The following is a 17,951-nucleotide window of genomic DNA, read 5'->3' on the forward strand; positions in this document are numbered from 1 at the left end:
CACATTTTCTCAGTACCTTATGGCTGGGGATACCAGGGTATTTCCACATAACAAGACTTTATGTTGTTGTCTCCCTCCGCTCATTGAAATTTATGGGCTCCTGGGCTTGAACAGATTTGTATGGTGGCCCCTTGAGATATCAACTGAACAGAAATTGACATTGGCATCTGTTCACACTTTGATGATTGGCAGAAACCAGACAGACAGTAGAGAGACCTTCGCGGTTCCATGGTGTGTTCAGCAGTGGTGTAACATAGGACTCCAAACCCCACAATAAGGGGGGGGGGGGAGCACAGTACCCTGGCCTTAGAGCTCCTGATTAAGTACGGAGGGGACTCCTTCAAATAACTTGCATGGGGCCCTCTCAAGTTTAGTTACGCCACGGTTAGTCAGCTGGAAGACTTGAACTAAGCAGTTAGAAAGTGCTTAATGCGAGAGTTACTCTGTTTCTAATCACTCCCAATTGCTGAGTAAATTAATCCCCGTCGTCAGGTTGGAAATCCTCAGTAGCCAACGTTTAAAGTGTTCCTCTTTACTCTGTTACCATTGATAAAGTCAACCCCACACATTATGTAACCCAAACTCCAGCCATTGTGGTGGAGCGATACAGAGTACAGTTCAGAGGCTCCACAGGTCAGGTTTATATAGCGCAAACAAGACTGGTCTTCTGAAATATACCAATGCTGGAGAACTCTAGGTACTCTTACGTAACATTGTCTTCACTGGCATTAGATCTTGTATAGAGTCACATGCATGAATTTAAAAAAGTAGTCAAATCGAAACAACAACGGAAAATGAGAATTAGGCACACCTTAAGCAAAAGGTTTTTGAAAGGATGCTGTTTGGTTGCAATCTTTGCTCTAGCCTATACATCTAGACACCAATGCATGGTATGGGAATGTGTTGTCCTCCAAGTCACTACCCTGCAGATATCGTTCAAAGGTGTTTGGTGAAGAGAGTGGTTTTTGTGACAACCGTGGTAGACTGAGCTCTGACCCCGCCAGGAAATGGTGTGCCCACTTGGGTGTAGGCTAAAGTGATACAGCAAACAATACATCTTGCCAATCCTGCTTTGAGGTAGCTATGCCTATGATAGCTAACCCACACAAGATCAAGAGTTAGTTGAACTGACTTTCCTAAGTAATTTCAACCATCTTCTAATGTCCAGACAGTGTAATAACCTTTCAATTGACTGTAGATGTCTGCAGGAAAAAATGAGCTAGATCTATGTTTAGTTTAGATGGAAGTAGGGAGGTTCTTTAGGAATATGCCTTTGATTGGTCCCGAGAACTACGTTGTCCTTATAGAAACATAGAAAAAAGTATTTGCCAGAGAAACTGGTATCTCACTAATTCTATCCCCTCCTTTGTATGAAGAGGCTGCTTGACGATGAACATCTCCAGTCCTTTTATAGCCTTCTTCGGTCTTCTTCAATTCTGGGATCAGGAAACAGCTGAGGGTTTTCATTTACAAGAAGAGACGAGTGGCTGCACATTCTTCAGATGTTGGAATGGTAGACAGTAGCATTCAGGGTTGGAAGCCAATAGGTGCATTAGAAAGATAAAGTGCCCATTAAACTGTGAATAGAATTGTTGCATGCAGAGTTTCCCAATCGTGGGATCATTGTGTAGATTGATTTATCAAGATCATCTTGTAGTTTAATCATGTCCTGGGCCATAGTCCCGCGAGATCCATAGCCAACATGCATAGTGCCTGGTCAATTGTTAAACTGGATTGAAGGAGATGGTTTCACAGAGAGTTCGATCCCTCCCACCCATTCTCAGACAACCGGCTATCATAGTAATAGCACAACCTAAAAAGAAGAATAAGCAAAAGGAGGAAGGGTGACAGACACATAAGTCAGTCCTCTGCATGAGGAGGCTCAGCCATAAATTCTTCCGCCGTTAAACCTTCAGAATCAGTAGAGGACAGGAAGGGAAAGAGCTCAAGGTTAGTACAAGAGACAAGGAACAGCATCCAATCAATCGAATGGCAATGTAAGCAACTTCCAAACTGGAAGGTGCATAATGCAATGATGGACCCTTGATCCAATTTGGAACTAGCACTATGCCAAGGAGTTGTAAACCAGCGGCTGGGTGGTCAAGCACCCAGCACAAGCAGACAAGCAGATAAGCAGGTACTGAATAGCTAACAAGGGCACCAGAGGGAACAGAAGAGAAACAAATCAAGAAAGGTGGAGGAACATACAGCCAAGTGACACTATTTAGTGGCAGAAAAGCCTTAAGTTCCTCACTGCCAGGCACTTAACTATAGAATTGAAGGGTTTAATTTTCAACCCGGAAGTGAAGAACCATCCTGTAAGTGGGCAAATTCCCATCAATTAGTGGTCCAGGCTTTTCTTCCAATCCTCCATGGCCCACTTCTCCATAGTCTCTAACTCCGACCTCTGCTTAGTAAACGATATAGAGAATGTAACCCAGATCACTCCGTGTCTTGCGTTACCTGCTTACTACCCAGAGTCCTGATCCGATAAACTAGAAGCAGTTGATGGTGGAACTGTCATCTTTGAAGTAAAGCAACAGAAAGTGCCTGACGAGACAACAGCCAATGCTTACATGCAGACACTACAGAAGTCAGTTTGACAAGTAACGAGACAGAAGGAAATGTAAACTTTGACATTTTGGATGAACTTTTTGACTTAACAGAAAACTGTAGCATCTTTATAGATGACTTGTCTGTGCAGTTCCAATAGAGGTTAGCATAAAAGATTGTAGAGAATGGATTTGCTGGTTTTAGCAATGTTGGTCAATGTCGTACTTGGATCCTAAGTAATCTGAGTCAAAGAAGTAGCTGACTTGAGGTCTGACGTTCATCTTACTTAAGAGTCAGGGCCAATCGACTGACACAGTTGTTATGAAGTTTTGCTGAGACAGTGAGACAAACGTAACATCTGCTAAGGTTGAACTCCTTATGCAGACAATAATTGCATAAAGTGTGGAGATCATCAATGGAGACATTTTTAATTCAAACGTCTTGCAAAAAAAAGGACTAGCAGCATCTTTCAATTTCTAAAGATGATGTTGAAGTGGCCCATGAAGAGCTTTTCGGATAAGACCTTGAGAGCATTCAATATCACGTGATGTCTGGTTGAAAATCTGACCTGTGCAGTTAAGCTCTGTGCCTGTTCACCTCATCTGCTGGAATTTGGGTCACATAATGAAGTGATAAAACTAAATGTAATAAATACATAGGTAACAGAATGTTAATGAGTGTATATCAGAAGTGCCATGGAAATAATGGTTAATGAAGATTTCCATCCTGAACAATAAATTAAGCATGCAATTCTATAGATGATCCAATGATGAAGACACAGTGATTTGCCCTGAATCAACAGATGTGCCGAGGTGAGAAAACCAGGACATCATGATATACATGAAGTCATATTTCATAGCCTTAAACTACATCACAACATAGACACTAGACCATATTTTATTGTTATCACAAGCTGACATTCAGACTAGACCACATCTGACCTTTGGCAGTACTGGTTTCTGGGTAGGGAGATAAAAAATGTTGTTACATTAAGTGGTCTGACCATTGATTACATTGTATATTTTTGGGTTTTCACTTACTCGTCGCGGCCTTCGTGAATCACCAGCTTCTCTTCCTCCAGTGAAAATTCTAACCATGGATTTTTGCCTTCAAACATTACTTCGGGGTAGTAGGTGGCCCTTGCCACCATGTGCCATCTACCAGAAATCTACAAAATAGAGGAGAACCTGAAAAGTATGCATCTAGAAAGGTGGGATCTTACATAACCAGTTGAAGCAGAGCAGGTGAAAGACTTACTATCAGTGGAGATAACTAGGAAATGAAAGTATCTGTTCAGGAGCGTTTCTTTGTCATTAGTTTCAATGGTTCGGAAACTTTCTGAACTAGGACTAGACTAGTACAGGGATAAGCAGCCTTTGATGTGTAGTGTTAGTGGTGCTCAGTGGAGTGACACAGGGCATACAGCAGAGGGCTAGAGTCTTTCTTTTCTAGAAATACACTAAAAGAGAAGTAGAGGATTACAGAACTTGCCTACACCCAGGACAGCAGCAGCTCAATGGAATGATATGGGGGAACAAAAGGTAATAATTCTAGTATAGGATTGGTTCAGTGGAATGACACGAGTATACAGAATGCAATAACTCTAGGACATGGTTTGCTCAGGGCAATGACATGTGCGTACAGAATTTAATAACTCTAACACAGGATTGGCTCAGCGGAATGACGCGTGCGTGTGCAAGTTGTCAGGTCTAAGATGGAATCAGCTCAGAGAAATGACTCTTAGCAGCAGTACTATCTAGAACTGGATGACTTGGGTGTTGGCACACAGAACAAAGCCAGCCCTTTATTGGATTTTGGTGCTTGTTCCACTCCACTTCCTTCTTCCTTCCATCCATTTACCGTCGGGTTGTACCATTTCTGCTTTTCTGTTTTCATGAGATACCCAACGGTTGACCCCTATTCGACACCTGAGCACTTCTGCTCTTAATCCAGCATTTGGTAGTGTGTCCAGATAGGGGTACCACATATCATTCTCCCAGCTATTCATCATATAGTGGACTGATACTTTCATTTTCATTTTGCCTCGATACTTCTCTTCCTCCCATTCTAACCTCCTCATTTGAAGCTTCAACCGACTGTGTCGCCTGGTCAAATTTTACTTTTAGGTTTTTACATGTCGTGCCCAGCTTCATTCTAATCATCTTGGCCCAATTTAAGTCGCTATGCAGAATCTCCTCTTTGCACCATTGTGACACTTTTGTGACTTCCTCAGATTCCAATCTTTTCCAAAATCTTACTTGTACCTGTATGTTCCATGCTGTAACTCCTAGCTCTACTCGGATTGCCTGGATCATAAATGAGCCAGGCAGTGACATCAATGGTTTCAGACATTTATTTCCCTTCCTCAATGTCCCAGTTGTTCTTCCCACTCAAATACAAGACCTCGGCCCGATACTGCACTTGTGGGGGTATCATTGCCTTATAGGCACTCAATAAAGGTCTATATGACATATCCCCTCAGATTTGGTTAAATCTCCTTAGCCCACATCCTGATGTTTGGGCTTTGGCATTCTGGGCAACCAGGTGGATGTCCCATTTTAAAGACTTTTCAAACCAGATACCGAGGAATCTATATTCGAACGAATCTATATTCGTTCACGATTTCTAACTTGGTAGAACCCAGATACCAATTAAAGTTCTGAGTTTTCTTCCCAAAACATAGGATTTTAGTTTTGTCCATGTTTATAGTCAGACATTTGGCCAAGCAGTATTCATTAAAGGCATATAACTTCCTTTACAATCCAATCTCTGTTTGGTCAAAGATTAACAAATCGTCAGCGTACAGCAAACAGGACAATTGTTTCCCATGCATTTTAGGGCAGGCACTTCTGTTCACTTCTAAAGTGGCTGGGAGGTCGGCCAGATATATTGCAAACAGTGAGGGGGCCAATACACATCACTGCCTTAAACCATTCTTAACCACATCCATGCGGTGCATTTTCCCGCTGTGCGCTGGAAAATTCAAAAACCCATTGTTCATGACGAGCTCACCTTGTCATGAGTGTACCAGAGGTACACCTCATGACGAGCTCAGCTCGTCATGAGCGTGGAAGGGGTTAATCAATATTTTAGGTGTCAATGCTCCATCTGTGTCTTTGATGACTTGCGCCCAATTATGTTTGTGTAGCTCCTGGATAATTCTCAGGATCCCCTCTGGGATATTATATTTTCTTACGGACTTCCAAAGGCATCTCCTATCCACTAGGTCGAAAGCCGCATGGAAATCTACGAAGCAGCAGCATAACTTCCCCTGCTTTTCCACAGATTTCCGCGCTACGGCCCACAGTGCGAAACAGTTATCGATCGTGGAGTGCCCCTTCTTAAAGCCTCCTTGTTCCACTGGCACGATCGACCCCTGTTCCACCCAGTCTTTCTGGCTACCCAGAATTATTTTGAAAAACACCTTTTCCCCAATATCCAACAGGTTGACAAGTCTATAATTTGTTGGTGCTTTTCTGTCACCCTTCTTGTGGATGGGCCTGATTATTGCTCCCCTCAACTTTTCGGGGATCCTGCCTGACTACAATATTGCCAAAAACATACAAGCGAAAAATTCCACCCACCAATCTATAATTGCTGGCAGATTATCAGGTCCTGCGGCACGGGTTAGGTTTAAGCTTCTTATGATTTTATTTACATTTTGTATTGTAAACAGAGGTTTTAGATCTACCACCGCCTCCGTCCAGGAACTGGTATCATCACCTTCTTCTACTATATATGTTCCGTATAGCTCCCCTAGATATTCTTCCCATGCTGCTTCTTCAACTACACAGGGCATGGCCCCCTTTGCCTGTCCTGATGCTTCCTTTAACAAGGAGACTGTAGTTACTGTGGGGCAGGGCTCTTGAATGGAAAGGGAAACTCTTTTTCATGTAAGGCAGAATCGGGTAATGAGAACATTGCTCCCCAATGAGAACTCTGCTCCAGAGACACTTAGGCCTATATTATGAGTTCCTGTTATCTCCGCAGAGGATACCTGGGCCAGAGTTAACCATTATGGCTGGTTTCTTCCCGTTAGATAACGGGGATCACATGTTAATGTCTCCAGAATGTTGGACCAGGTATTACTACATCCTTTTCAGAGGGTTTCCTCGCTTCAGTAGGGTTGAACACAGGTATATATCTGTGTAGGTGGTCAATATCTGTGGATGGGCGGTGGGGGCCAGGGGTTGGCATGCCCCATCAGCCGTAAGCTGCCAAAATATTACAATATTCTTCTCATATGTGTGTGTGATGCCAGTGTCAAGCAGTCTTGGCCTCGAAGGCCATACTTAAGGTGAAGATAGATACTTCCTCTGAGTTTTACTTGATCCAGAAATTTTCAAGCAGAGCTCCTGTTTACTGCTAGGTGACGCTGTGCTACTCCATGTTGACACAGAGCAGGGCAGCGTGTAAGTTCCATCCTGCATGTTGACATCAGTTCTTTTCTTTCCTCAATTTTATACGCAGATCTGGAACTTACCTCTCTTTTGTGTGTTGGCAATTTCTTTTAGCAATTCTTTCCAGTGTGTAAGGGTCCACCCTCGTTGCAATCTAACTCCTTCAAACTGGTTGTATGACGGAACCCCACATGCATTTACTCCGCATGCCTTTACAATGCAGTCACTACCCTACCTGCAACATTACCACGCTTTGCATTACCACGCGAGTCACTAAAATGACTTGCTGTAGGGGCCGCAGGACTTTGGAATGGTATGAATTACTATTCCAACTCAAGTTTACGCAACAGTAGGGAAGGTGTTGGACTTAAAAATCCAACACAAGTCCAACAACGTACCCCCTACAGCAAGTCACTGTAATGATTTGCGTGGTAAAGTAACACACGGTAATGTCGCAGGTGGGGTAGTGACATTGTTATAAAGGCTGGTCGTTGTTCTGACTGCAGGATTAAGGGTGTTTCCCTTTCAAACCTGCCTCGGGTTTGGCATGACTCTGGCACAGACTTCTGCTCAGGCTCCAAGAACTGCATCTCATTGCTTTTCACTGATGTCAAACCTAACATCACTGGCACTAGAGGTCGAGCCCCTGCTGACTCCATTATCCGTGCTCAAGCTGAATTCACTTTGACCCCGACTGAGCTCACACCTTGATACCACTCCAGTGCTCCAGCTCGCAGTAAGCTGTGTATCTTCCATGGAACCGTCCTCAAAGAGCTCATCACCTTTTTTGGTCAGATTCTGATCATATTGACAATGATGATGGAGTTGATGGGGATGATTAATACCCACACTATAATTATGCTGACATTTCCATGAACTTACAAGAGGCGAGTGGACTGGACACTTTTCCAAGCACAGGGTTAGTGTCACCCTACAGAAGAGAGTGCATCTGTTGCTGTGGCAATAAAGTGTGCAGCTAAAGTCCTGTACTGCAACTACCCCCAGTGGAAGTACTTCACTTCCACTGGATGAAGCTGTGCACCTTGGGACGGCTTCATCTGAGCCCCTACTCCCATTTAGTAAAACCCTTTATGGGCAAAGCCCAGCTCTAGCCCACCAGTAAACAGGAAGGTGACCAAATGCAACATGCCGGCACCGAGGGGCCCAAATTCCTTACTCAAATATTGACTCCTGAAAGTTTGGTGGTCTAAGCTTCCTCCTTTAAGGGCTCGAAGTCAAACAGAATTGAGGCTTTCAGAAAGTAGATGTTCTCCTCCGCCAGCTTTGCGTTGGGTTAAGTCAATGCAGTGTGCCTGTTAGGTCATTTATGCATGCCTTTTGGGATATGGCCAGTGAGATCTTGCTGACAGTCCCAGAGGAGTTACTCTTTGGCTCAAACTATTCAGGACAGCCAATATGAAGCCAAGTAAATCATCCAGGCTGGCCTCTACTCTACGGACTGCTTGGGACATGCGGTGGGCACTATGGTGGTGCTCCGTCTCCATGCATGGATGAGATCTTTTGACTTATCTGAGAATATGAATTTGCCTTTTGATGGATCCCACTTTTTAGGTGAAAATGGTTCTAGGAAAGCAGACACATCGTGTTTCCTGGGCTTCTCAAATTTTGCCTGGCAATTTATGCAGCAGTTTTTATTTTTTCAAGGCTACTCTAGAGGGCTAGCATAAACTCACCTCCCACAATAGTCACCAGAGCCCACTTGTGCCCTTGCCTGGGATCCAGCTGACATTGCACTGGTCACCAACAACAACGTTCCACTCAGTTCTCCACCTCTTTGCAGAGTCAGCTACTAACCTGTACCCTCAAATGCTTTGATAAATCAACTTTACATGCTAAAAAGCATATAACCAATTCCCAAAAGTGAACTTGAAAATAAAAATATCAGGCTTTTGCATTTGACTCATGTGTGACACCTAGTAACGACTAGTGGAACTTCAGCTTCATGAAAGGGTTTCAATGCTTTTGCATTTGACTCGTGAGGGACACCTAGTAATGACTAGTGGAACTGCAGGTTGATGTAATAATTTCAATGCTTTTTCATTTGACTCGTGAGGGACACCAGTAACGACTAGTTGAACTGCAGCTCTTTATAGAATTATTTTGATATTGGATACTATAATATTCACTACCCACTGCTATTCTTGTCCCAAAATGCTTTGCAGGGCCTTTTTTTGGGATTGTATTTTTGCCTATAACTGTGCTTGGGGTGGTCCTAAGAGGATGGGACCACCACTGAATCGTTCAGCAAGAAGTGCTCTTTGTTTTCAAGGCATCTGTTTGGTTCTCTCCCTAGGTTAAGGGAGGACCCCAAAATCATCACCTCTCTCACTGCTTACTAAATTTATATTTTCACTTTTGTGAAATGACTATATGTATTTCAGCATGTAAAGAAAGAGATACTTGTTATTTTATCAAAAGTATATGAGGTTTCTTTTTTATTAATTGGGTGTCCGACGGAGTGGGAGTTCTTGTTCAACTTCGGAATTCTGCCCACCCTGATGACAGCTTCCAAGCTGCTGCTTTAGTTCACCCTTAGCTTCACACAGCTACCCTGTGGAAGGCAGGATCAGAATTTTTATTCCAGGGTGAGCGACCATCGCATCTGACTGATGGATCTTTCAAATCGTTCACCAGGACTATGCCCCACCATTCTTTCTGACCCATTTTAACTTCCTACCACTTCAGAACTGCTTTCAGAGCAGCATTTTACCATTGTGCTTTAATAAGTGCAGGCTCTATTGGCCAAGAGGGTCACAGAGAGGGTTCTGGCCTCAGAAGTAGCGATGAGCTGCTACTCTTGCTACTTCCTTGTACTGAAGAAGAACAGAGGCCTTCGTCCTATTTTCAGAGGCTAAATTCAAAATGTTTACTTTGGCCCAAGTTCTGTCTGCCCTGAATCCAGGATACTGGATGTTGCATTGGACCTATACAAAGCCATTTTAACATGTCCACCCTGCAGTCCCATGAATTCTACCTGTGGTTTAAGGTAGGCTAGGAGCATTTCTGTTTTCTGTGCTCCCCTACAGCCTTTCCAGAGCCCCTCCTGTGTTCAGAAAAGGGATGTTGGTGGTTGCAGTGCACCTTCGAAGGTTGGGTATACCAGTTTTCCCCTGCCTCAATGACTGGCTGCTGAAGGCAGGCTCACCTGTTGTGGACCACCTCCATATGATGCTGGGGTCCTCACTCAACAAATTGAAGTTGCACTTGGCTCTTATGCAGGGGCTCCCCTTTCTTGGGGACATTCTGGGTACGGTGCTGTTCAGGACTTTTTCTCCATCACAATCAGCCCAAAGCATATGGGCTATGACCCTGATGTTTCAGCATCAGTCCTGGATCCCAAAGACACCATCTCTGAGACGTCTTAGCCAGTTGGCCTCATGCATTCTGCTTGCCTCCTTCACCAAGTGGAATACGCAGGCTCAGTGGGTCCAGCACCAAGCAAACCTGTCATCCCGGTAACAGAGGAGACCACACCAGACCTGAAGTGGTCAACTGCAATCTAACCAGAGGCAGACCCTTCTCTCTACCCCACCCTGAGTTGACAGTGGTGTTAGATACATCCCTGCTGGGCTGGGACAGTCACCTCCCAGAGGAGAAAATCAAAGTTCTCTGGTCTCTGGCACAAACCCGGCCCCAAATAAATATATTGGATCTACAGGCCTACCTGTTATCCACCAAGGGAAGGCTAGTGCAGGGTCTCAGGGACAGCACCGCCGTCATTTGGTATTGCAACAAGCAGGGTGGATTGGGGTCCTATGTCCATTTCCAAGAGGTGCTACACATTTGGAGTTAGTGTCAGACTGGACGAGCTAACCGGGTTGTGCCTGGCAGATCACAAACTATTGCTGGCCCCCAAGGTGGCACAGAGCATCTTCGAACAGTGGTGGGAATCCTGGCTAGATCTGTTCTCCATCATCGAGAACACACAGTGTCACAACTTTTGTGCATTGAAGTTAGTTCCTAAGAAGACTTCCCTTGGAGAAACATTCAGGCTAATGCAGATCACAGAACTTCAGAACACCTTTCTGCCACTGCCTGTCCTGCCCCCAGTAAAGAAAAGGATCAGAATTGACCAGGCCCAAGTCATCCTAGTCACTCCGGAATGGGCCAGGAGAGTGTGGTATCCGAAACTTCTGGGCATGAGCATTTGTCTTCCCATCAGGCTCCCAATGCAGAAAGATCTTCTGTTGCAGCACCAATACAGGGTTCTGCACTAGAGACAATGCAATGTGCAACCCCATGCATGGAGATTGAGCAGCCACAGTTGACTGTGTCTGATCTGCCACAGGAGTTAGTGCATGTCATCCTTATGTCCAGACATCCTTCTATAAATTCCATCTATACGAGCCGCTGGGACAAGCTTGAAGCTTGGTGTGGAATGCACAGCACAGACCCCTACAAGCCAAACTGTCAGAAGAGATACTGTTTCTCTAGCCCAGCATTGCTAGGCCTGTTCATGAAGCCTCTTGACTCCCAAAACTGTCTTTCTCATTGTGATCAATTCATTTCATTGCATGAGTAAACACCAATGACCATCAAGTGGATGATCAGTTATTTGTGTGGTTCTCTGGGGCAAGAAATGTAAAACGGCACAGAAAAGGATTCTGTCATATTGCATAGTCCTCTGCATCAAGCCCTGCTAGGTTTTAGCCAAGAAGTAGCCTCCAGAAGGACTGATAACGCAATTCACCAGGACTCAGGCTGCTACCACTGCGTTGGCATGTGCAGTGCGTATTCTAGACATCTATCAGGCCACAAAGTTTATGTCTTTGAACATGTTCCCAAATCCTATTGCCTTGACAGCCAGGTCTGCCAAGAAGGGCATTTTACTCGTTCCGTCCTGCAGAACTTTCTAGTCTGAGTCCATTCTACAAACATTCCTCCTTGCACAAGTACTGCTTGTTATCCATTCTGAAGGTGAGGTATCGGCCTCTTCTGACTTCCACCTATCAAAGATTCCAACTGTCCTCTAGTTCCCTACACATTCCATAAATGTAGGCTATAAAGCCACAGTTCTTTCCATTTGCACTGTGTCCCATTAAGGTTTCCTGATGGGTATATACGTCATAAGGACTGATTTCTGGTCACTTAGTAGCTGCCTCAAGCAAGACAAGATTTTTTGGAGGATATTTTCTGTGGGGACTCTTTGGCCAACATTCAAGTGCCTCGTGGTATAGGGGACTTTTCTAGAGATCTACTTGTGTACATTAATACACCCCAACTCAAGATCTTCCAGCTCAGGCCTGTCGCTTTATACACCAGCCCCTTCAAATGTACTGCCAGCAATGCATGATCCAAAGTTCGCTCTTTTCAACTCACCTATCACACCTCTGGATGACATTAATTTGGGGCCATCGGAGCCAGTGATGACCTGGATGTGTACTTTGCCCAAGGCAACATCATTATATCACATTCTAGATGATATGATCATTTAGTTAGCGATAAAGGCTGCTGAGATTTAGAGAAGTACATGCTTCTGTGGGAGTCAATAACAGATTTGACTCTAAACAGCCCAATTACGCAGGAAGCACCAATATCAGGCAATTCAGAGCTTGTGTAGTTAGGCGTCCTCATCTGCACCAACACTTTGGTGCAAAATTATCAGCTGATTGGTGAAAATAAGGATGACAAAGTACATTAGTTATAAATAGCCAGACAATTGTGCTTCAATGTGATTTTGTTCAGGGAGCCCACAGCTTTGTACTTTGGTAGTTGTTGCTTCAAACAGAGAAACAGTCCTGTGTTCTATTGTTTCTTCTCCCTAGCTAAAGAAGCGCACATTGAAAACATATTGGGGTGAAACACTTATCCTTTCACCTCAACCAGCCTAGTTGTTGAAAGTGTATGCTTTCTGTAGGGTTGCCACTGATTGTTTTGCTTTTTTGACTGAACCCTATTTTTGCATGTTGTAGAGCTCTGTGCCTTTTACTTTTGCTAACCAGTGGTAAATGTTCCTGTGCTTCCCCTTTCAACATGATGACATTGGTATATCTCTAATTGGCATATGCAGCTTATCTATTAGTCTCTAGTATATGGTGCAAAGTGTACGCAGGGTCTGTAAGTTAAATGTCAGTTATGGACACCCATTGTGTTATCCACTCCAGTGACAATGCAAACATGACTGCAGGTCAACCATGTGTGGCATAGCTGTGCAGCTCTCAAACTGCAGGATCAATCTGGAAAATGAAGCAGGTTTGACATGCTGAAACCTTCCATTTAAATATTAATAAGCCACCCCTCAGCAGGTCTTTTTTCTCAGAAAGCAGGGTGTGCAGCATCTAAAAGTAGGTCATGTATATGCTTACTATTCTATGTGCTGTTAATGTGTGAAAAAAGCCAAAAAGCTGGCTTCCTCATAGGAAAGTTCTATCATTACATATGATAATGCTAATTTTCTTCATGAAAGCAGCTACAAAAATAATTTAGAAACTCTTTTTAACAGTTATTCATAATTCAGCTTTGTATAACTATTAAGGACATGGTACTTTTACAAAGTTACCTTTTCCCGGCCTGATTTCCCTGAAAGCTAATCTGAATGTTGCTCTCCAGCTTCTGTCAGCCAGAAATGATCATTTGAATAGATGTGAATGAGGTGTGAACTTGTTCCCAGGACATGGGAAAAAGGCCTTGGGTGTAGAAAGTGTTGAAGTACTCATGACAGGATGGCCTGTGGCTGGGCCCAGAAACCTAATTAACTTCAAAGAAGCTTACTTTGTCAGAAGCAGGTGCAGCTAACATCCATAGGTGCACCGATCTTTTGTCACCCGAGCCAGAACGGTCCACATCACAGTGGGCCTTTTGTTCTCAGTGTCAAATCCTGCTAGAGCGTCATAACCAGCTTGATAAGTCTTCTAAGCCTTTACATATTTTAGTATTAGATGTGGGAGGGTACTAGGGTTACCATTGTATGCACACATCCAGCCCTCATAGCCTAGTTTTGTGTGACAAAGACGTTTAGCATCTTGATAATCCCCAAGGGTTTGCCCCGGGAAACTTTACCCAATTAGTTAGGGCGTCCTCAGGGGTAATTTCCATCCACTAGCTCATGCCAAGTATGCATATGGCATCTGCAGGCGCCCACTTCAGAACACTTCAGGACCTGTGGAAAATCAGAAGGGGATTGAACCTGCTGTCTGGGACCAGAGAAGAGCCTAGAACACTGGACCTTCTCCCTCTCTTATACCCAGGACAAGATAGTGGACTCCAAGGGTCATAATGTTGATATCCTTTTAAAGCTACAGGGACACAACATGCTTGAACAGGCCTTTTGCTGAAATTGCCCAGGTGATCAGTGGTCACTGGACATGGACTGAACTCGTCTGTTGGCCTATGCCTGCTAAGTCTCTAAGTACCTTCTTTGATGTTTTTGGGGGCTTAAGTGTACTCCTGTGGTGAACTGGGACTTAAAGGACTAAAGACAGAAGGTAAAATCTTTCACCGGGACCAACAATATTAATGTATTCAAAGCGCACTTCATCACAAACATTGTCAGATTGCGCCTTGGTCCTATTCAATTGTGACAAATAACTTTGTGCTTTTGGTGATACTTCTACCTGAAACCTTTTTTTAAATCATATCTGTGGTTAATTTTTTTGGATTTTTGTCATTTTGGTGTAATTCTTTTTATAAAACTTTTAGTTTTGAGATTTGTATTGTTTTGCATTTCAACTTCATTACTGTTTTAGTATCACATAAACACTTTACACGTTGTCACAAGCCTGTCAGCTCTGTGCCAGCTCCGGTTAATTTAGTTACTTTAGTGTTTTAGCCTCGCAAGGAGTGTGGTTATTACCTGAGAGGGGTACATACTCCCCTACACTTATACCCCAATTTTCTATACTGGTCTGGATGCTTTTCTATTGGGGTGTAATAATGAGATGTTTAAAACTCTTTCTGATGTCCTCCCTGATCTATCCAAGGCAACACTAAGCAGCTGAAGCATCTAATACTGATTTCTGTCCTGGAGTCCATGAACAAAGAGGTGAGAGGATGTGCACTACTAGGCTCTATTTAGTCTACCTTTTCCTGAGTCATGAGAAATGTCTTTGTTCTCCAGATGCATGGCAAAGAGATCTCTGTGATGGCCACCATCTATCAGCTTCCTTTATGAAAGTCCACCAGGGTCAATCATAATATTTACATGCACCCCTAAAATTACAGAAGCAGGACTGACACCCCAGCAGAGATTTCAGAGCATCTTACTCGGTATGGGTGAATTATTTTGTTCCACTTTCCTGCGTTTAGGGCTCTATTATAGACCCATTGACCTATTTGTGGTGGTTTAATTGTTTGGCATTCCTTTTCTTTATCCTCTTCCACATCCTCTCCATCTTGTCTCTCCAGAGTTCTTGGAAGAAGTGCTGGGATTATTGTTTTTGGGGCTATTAAGCCAGTTACTCTTGAGATAAGAAAATCGGTTTTGGCACACATTATTTAGTGGAGGGAAGGCAACACAATGTCTATGTTCTACGTACATAAGTAAATGAGTCTCAGTCTCTTAATGTTTGCCTCCTGGACATCAAATCATTGCTCCAGAAGATTGACTAGTAAGCACTTCATGTGTCTGGTACCTACTAAGTATAGATAGACTTCCACAGCAGACAGGAGACATGTTCCCATTTGTATGATTCCAGCAGCTCTATAGTTGCAGCTATTTATAACCAATGTGCTCTCCTGTCACATGCATCTCTGTTGAGTGCACGAAGGTGACTGAGTTTGATGCTGTTCACCAAACCAATAAAATAAACAGATATTTACAAATAGCAACAACAAGCATAAATGTTCACTTTTTCACTGAAGGCTCCCAGGCAAAGACCTGGCTCTGTCTAGTGAGAGTAGTATGCATGCAGTTTGTGTGCCCTGGTTAGGCATAGATAATATGACCAGGCAAAATATCTTACTCTTGGGTTAGCATTGGGCACTCAATCCCCTCTATATTCTTTCTTTGTTTCATACTCATTTCATTAATCAGGTAATTGGCCTCAGATATACCATGATCCTAGGGCCTTCCTGTTGGTTGAACCAACCTTGATTCCCAGACCTGTATTTCTGGTGGTGAAGCCCCTTGTTTACTCCTGTCCTGAGTTGACGTATTATAATGTATCATCACATGAGGGCTTACTTCTCAATCTTCCATACTCGAGCTCCTTGGTCACTGAGAACCTGACACAGGACCACCCGAGTTTGCCAACGTCCAACATGAATCTGGATGTTCCAAGAAAAAAAGATCTACCGAGGCACAGTGTCAAACCAAATGGCAGAAGTTCTGCCGCTGGCTTTTGCTAAATATGTTAATCTTCTTTCCTTTATTGTGGTTAACTTGTCAACCTTTGTTTCCCAACTCGCTAGGTTGGGCATTCCAGTAGAATTCAGAAGTTTCTGTCTGGTTACAGTAGTGTTCTACAGATATCCTTACAGAACTTTCAGGGCAAACGACAATGGTCACACTTCTTTTCATGGATTACTTAAATAACCCGCAGGTCCAGAGCCAACCTATTTGTGATTTTTTTACAGGCCCTAAGAAGTCCTGACTACAAGTGATATTAGAAAAGTGACCTAGAAAGGTGCTTTTTATTGGCTGTTACATTGGCTTAGCGCAATGATCAGTGAGCTACAAGCTCTGGCATGGTATGAATTTTACAGTGTTGTGAGTGTCACAGGTTGTTGTTCTCCATTAGCCTCTTCTAAGGTAGTGCTTTCCCCCTTATACCAAGAGGGAACAGAGATTTGATGCTAGGGCGACAGCGGGATACATGTCGAGGTTGAACTTGCAGGCGTGTAGGACCTCCAGCCCACAACAAATGAAAGCATTTACTGTTCTAGAAATGTTTTGGAACAATGACCTGGTCAACCTATGAGACTGAAAGAAGAGAGGACAATGATTACTTGTACCGACTAGGTAGGGTAAGCGCGTATTACTAACCAGATGACTTGTTCTAACCGGATTGCTTGCTGTGACCGGATGACTAGGGGGAATGTCATTGGGTACAGGGTCTTTATTTTCGAGGAGTGATCTGGTTCATTAGAATGAAACTTGAAGGGGAAACCTGCTTGATCTTTTTGGTAATGGTGGTGGCGTGTATGTGTGTAGCCTCAGGGGGGATCAGCCCAGACCCGCCTACATTTTCAGAGTAAATGTAAATGTAAATGTAAATGTACCGGTTTTTATAGAGCGCACAGGTACTTCCCTGAGGTAGTGTCCCGGCGCTGTCCGTAGACCGCTTAGGAACCCTTCCTGGTTTTCCCTGTGAGTGTCCACTCCTGGGCACCCCCAGGGTGAAACAAGGCATCCCAGCACTTTTGGGGCCGTTGTGGAGATTAAGCAAGCTATTGCCCAGAGTCGCAGAGTGGGACCCATGATTAAAATAGGCACCGAGGTGAGAATTATCAGGTCCGAGGAAATTGAGCCCATGACCCGCCAAAGCGGGTATTGAACCCTGGTCCCGGGCCAGACCTCTGCATCAGGGTCTGCCGCTCTAACCATTTGAGCCACACTTCTCCACAAGTGGAGAGCACATTTCCTGGCTATGTATACTATGGAAAAGGGTTTATATGAGTGCAAGAGGAGAAGGGCGCGAACAGGGTCATTTAATTTGGTGTCCTCCGTCTATGAATGGGTGGAGACCCTGGAACACGATTTTGGGGGTAGTCGAAGAGGTTTCTATAGTTGGGAGGGGGCTCCATCCACGTTATAGGCTTTCCCCTTTTTTTTACTATGACTAAAGTACTATTAACCTATGGTTGGAAAGGAGTTTTATGTATGAACTGTAGTATTATGTGTGATTTTGATAGATAAATTTGAGTTTAATCATGTATGTACTTTACTGAATTTAATGTATATCTTGGGTATATTATAGTTGGAAAAAAATCTGCTTATTGTGTAAAAATGTGGAAGCTCATGTTTCGTGTGAGTTACATATGTGATACTGCTATATTGGTTAAGTATTTAGTACTGTATATATTAGTCCATATTCTCTA

General features: G+C 43.7%; 1 protein-coding gene across 2 annotated transcripts in view; it reads right to left on the reverse strand.

The window, feature by feature from the left end:
- Nucleotides 1–17,951, reverse strand: part of LOC144756282 (uncharacterized) — a 444,819-nt gene that overhangs the window by 264,952 nt on the left and 161,916 nt on the right. For both annotated transcript variants that reach the window (XM_078645943.1, XM_078645942.1), the window contains exon 7: nucleotides 3,594–3,721. In XM_078645943.1, coding sequence (XP_078502069.1) covers nucleotides 3,594–3,721 — 128 coding nt within the window. The remainder of the gene's footprint in view (nucleotides 1–3,593; nucleotides 3,722–17,951) is intronic.

Source organism: Lissotriton helveticus, chromosome 5_1, assembly GCF_964261635.1.
Source record: "Lissotriton helveticus chromosome 5_1, aLisHel1.1, whole genome shotgun sequence".
Lineage (NCBI taxonomy): Eukaryota > Metazoa > Chordata > Amphibia > Caudata > Salamandridae > Lissotriton > Lissotriton helveticus.